The following is a 4,298-nucleotide window of genomic DNA, read 5'->3' on the forward strand; positions in this document are numbered from 1 at the left end:
TAATATTATCATTGACCACTTGACCTCATCCACCAATTCCTGGGGCTTTCAGAGTCTAGCAACCCAACGGTCTCCCACATGGGGACTCCCGGGTAATGCCTGTGTCTGCCTTCATTACATGTAACACTCTCCTGGTTTCCCAGGTTTGAGATATTACCACAGGGAAGAGCAGGAGAAAAGGAGGCTGATTTCTGTCCTGAAAAGGTGACTGGTCTTCCCCCCTTTTTCCTGATCTCTCTCTAGCATGCTCTATGCAATTCCAGGGATTCCGTGGAGCCTTCCACAGTCATGGGCGGGGGTTGCTATAGGAACGGGAATGTGAGTGAATGCCTTGGGGTGAGTGCCACTGAGGGCATTGTGAAGTCATGGATGTGGAGCAGTGTGAAGGGGCAGCAGGCCAGTAGGTCCTTTCCTTGTTCTGGTCCTGGCTGCAGCTGTGTACCTCCTGTCTCCTGCAGCTCCCTGGGCCAGCATCATGATACCATCTACTTTCGTCAACTTTTGTGTCCAAAACCCTCCTGTGAGGTGTATAATAATGCAACCACTGAAACCAATCGGCTGCTGTCCTCAGAGGCCCTCAACGTTTCTGCTCCCTCTGTGTCCCCTGTGGCTTCCACAGCTCCTGTGACTGAGCCACCATTCACGCAGTCCTCTGCCTTCTCAGCAGTCACTCCAGGAGACCTAATACCACCTCCTCTGCCTGAGCCTTGCCCACCTCCCCCCTCTGTTCTCTCCCCTAACCCAATGACCCCCTTGGGTAATTTTCTGTCACCCTCACAGCCAGGTCAAACTCTGCCTTCAGAGCCTTCTCCTCCCTCGGAATCCAAATTCCCAGTGAGCCATTCCCCACCCCAACCCAAAGACTTGTTGTCTTCAACCTTGACACAATGTGATTTCCATCAAGAGTTGCCTGCCCTCCATTCTACAAAGACCTCTTTTGGAGGAGACCCTGCAGCCAAACTTATAGATCCTCGACACCTCTTATTTCTCAGCCCTGATGAGCATGACTCAGTACAGCAGTACTCAAATCCTAAGATCTTGGAGGACCTTTTAAAGCAAAAACTTATCCAGCTTTTCTGGGGTCTTCCATCTCTGCACAGCGAGTCCTTGCCCTCTGCTGTCCATGTCTCAAGTGACTATTCCTCAATCTTTATTTTCAATAGCATGTCAAATGCCTTCACAGGCCAAGAACCCCCAGTACTTCCTTATCATCTGTCTCCATCTTTGCCTGAGGTCTACCCTCAACCCTTGCCTCAAACCCTGCCCCAATGCCAGCCCCTACCTCTCACTCAGATCCAATCCCACCTTCAATCCCCACACCCAATCCTTCCATCCAGTCCCATTACCCAGATTAGGGCCTGTGGAGTATATTTCCATAGGCCTAAGAATGAAACAGAACGTCTTACCTCATCTGAAATACAACACCTAGAATACAATGTGTTGCAGAAGAAACAACGTTTGTGGGGTTTACCCTCTGTGGTTCAAAGTTCTAAGACAGACTCCTGTCCATCAGTTCCCACCTCTCCTTACCGTCGGCCCTCTAAGGCCCATCTTGCAATCTCCATCAATCCTGTACGGTTTCCTCTCAGCAGTGAACTTCGAGAGAAATTTGAGCATTACCTTAGAAAGAGGCTCATCCAACACCGGTGGGGCCTGCCCCGCAGGATCCGTGAGAGTCTGTCACTGATGAAGCCTCTGAGAGAATTCTCAGACATACCTGAGTCAAAGAGCAGTTGTGGCTTCTCATGGATCTCTGTGGATAAGGGCCAGAATAGCAAAAATCCAAATGTTGGATTGAGCCAACCAGGAAACTTCTACGAGAGGGGCTCAGAAATGCTTCAGCTAGACCAGGATGAGGGGAAGGGTGCAGGACACAGCCAAGAGAATGATCCAAAAGTTCATCTGTTGAGTGACTCACAGAGATCTTCAGATAAGGATGTGGGAAATGACTCTGACATGATGAGTCTGTCAGGAGAAAACTCAATAGTGTCAGGGCAGCCTGGAAGTCAGAGACAACTGGAAAAAGGCCTGAAAGCACATCTGAGCAAGAAGTTTGAGGAAATCAATGAAGATCAACTATCTAGAACTGTACATAGTTCACAGCACACTACCAAGCAGACACTTCCTGTAAAATCCAACACCGAAATAAAACAGAGAAGCTTGCCACCATCAGTGGGTGGGGACAACTGTCTGGACACATCCCAGGAGCTTTTTTTCCTTAAGTCTGGTACACAGCAGATGCTGGAAGCCCACATCACCAAGTTTCGTACAAGGATGTTGAGGGGTCTTCCCACCAAAGTCCTTGAATCCATAGAAGTCCTCAAATTGAAACATGCTTCATCCCATTCCTTGATGGATCCCAACTCTTCCTCCTCAACCAAACTGACTTCTGAGGTGAATGCCAAATCTGGGGGCTTCATGCCCCTGAAAGGAAGCTCTAAATCCCTTCATAGGGATGAGGTGGGAACAGAAAATTCAGCCACCATCCTGAATCTTCCTCTACCTGCCACCTCACTTGTGGGCAAGGAAGGACAGGAGACCCTGAGACAATCACCTGCTGATATCAAACACGGACTTTCAGAGGCAATTAGGAAAATTTGGAATTCCAAACCGACTCTTCTGCCTGTCACAAACAGCATCAGTGGCAAAACAAGTCAGAGACATTCTCTAATAGCCAACATTCAACCCCCAAAGCTGTCTGCAAGGCAAGCAGGGACTGGACATGAGCCAGAAACTAAGAGGGTGAATGCTAGCGACAGAGCAGAAATACAACAGGGCACAAATAGAGAGAAATCAGAACCTGCTTCCATGTCCAAAGTGTCCAGGGCAATAGTCAGGGCTGAGGAGCTCAATGCTCTTCAACCCAAAACTGGTGACGTTTTGACAACCAGAAAGCTGGGAATCTCCCAAAGGATAAATGTGAATGAGAGTGATGGAGACACTGCTGTGACTGCTGAAAAACCATCAAAAATATCAGCTCCCCAAGATCTTAACTTTTTGAATCTTAAAAAGCAAGTAATTGCTGAGTTAAAGCTGAAGTTGGAGGAGAGGAAGCACAGACAGGCCCAAGGCCAACCCATTGACATGTCCCATGACTCAGAGAGCTTGACTTACAAAGCCTCCCTGACCCACGCTCAGGGTGTCTCCAGTGTGGACGAGGCAGCTCCCCAGGTGCTGCATGTCCACTTGGAGGACAGAGGAGTCAGTGTGGACCCGCGGCAGGAACCTTGGCTTCCTAAGAACTTGTTAAGGTCGTGCCGGTATAAGATTTTCCCACCAGCTGAAAAGAAAATGAGTCCCAAAGGCTCCAAATCAGAAGAGCATGGTGCAGGAGATGCGGGGTTGAGAATTTTCCAACCTAGAAGGAAGAGATTTCCTTCTCAGGACACAGCTTCAGAGAAGGGACAGTCTCCTCCTGATAGCCTTTTCCTAAGTAAAATGAAGAGCTTTTTTCAATGGCTTCATCCTGAAATAAAATGCGAAAAGCAAGAAAACCCTGAGGAAAAGGGCAGCCCCATATCCTCTGTGCAAAGCAGAGGCCCAGTTAAAAGCAGAGCTGTCTTTCCTGGAATGATGCAAGTTAACAGAGTCATGTCAGACTTTGGGAAGTTCCGAAAAGAGAAACTGGGGCGCTGGCCTACAACAGATTCCACCTGCCCTAAAGAGCCCCTTCCCTTTGCAGAGAAGTTTGGGAAAGCTCTGCAGAAGGCACCAGTGCAGGCCCAAGCAGAGCTTGTCCAGGGGCATCCTTTCTGCTCCAGGGCTCCCTCCTGCAAAGTGACAAATACCGAGCTTCGCCGCCAAGCACCTGTCTTTGCTGCCCAGAGCTCTACAAGTAGTAGACATACCAGAAACGAGGGCAGACACCCCCAGAAAGTTGTGGCATTAAAGGACCAGCAATTATGTCAGAAGCATCCCCGATTTGTGCCCTGCAAGGGGACTATGCCTCATCCAAGCCCCATCTGTAGGCCTCAAGCTGCCCAGGGGCCTCCTGCCATTCTCACCACTGCTGAAGGCACTGTGTTGAGAGGTCAGTCTGCACGATTTAGACATGCAATGCTTCTCCAGAAGTTCTAGGGGAAATATTTCCCACCCCCCCAAAATGTCTTCCTTGTGGAGAATACTGACTTGCCTAATAAATGTTTCTCTAATAATAGTGATGCCTTTTCTGCTTCCAGTGTTGGGGGCATGGATCTCGGGAATCTCAGGGCTTGTGCTTAGGGAAAGAGGAGTTCATTCAGGTCCTGATTGCTTCCTTTGGCTTCCAAAAGTGAGCAGCTCCCTGGAGCTCTTGGTGA

The 4,298-nt window shown here is 49.2% G+C and overlaps 1 protein-coding gene across 1 annotated transcript; it reads left to right on the forward strand.

Moving 5' to 3' along the window:
* Positions 1-288: 288 nt before the first annotated feature.
* LOC308563548 (spermatogenesis-associated protein 31D1-like) lies at positions 289-4,013 on the forward strand (the record flags this gene model as incomplete). The annotated part of the gene is given in 2 exon segments (XM_081150777.1): positions 289-3,976; positions 3,979-4,013. Coding segments are annotated over 2 exon segments (3,723 nt in total).
* Between the last annotated feature and the right edge of the window lie 285 nt (positions 4,014-4,298).

Source organism: Miniopterus schreibersii (genome assembly GCF_964146895.1).
Source record: "Miniopterus schreibersii genome assembly, chromosome: 11".
NCBI lineage: Eukaryota > Metazoa > Chordata > Mammalia > Chiroptera > Miniopteridae > Miniopterus > Miniopterus schreibersii.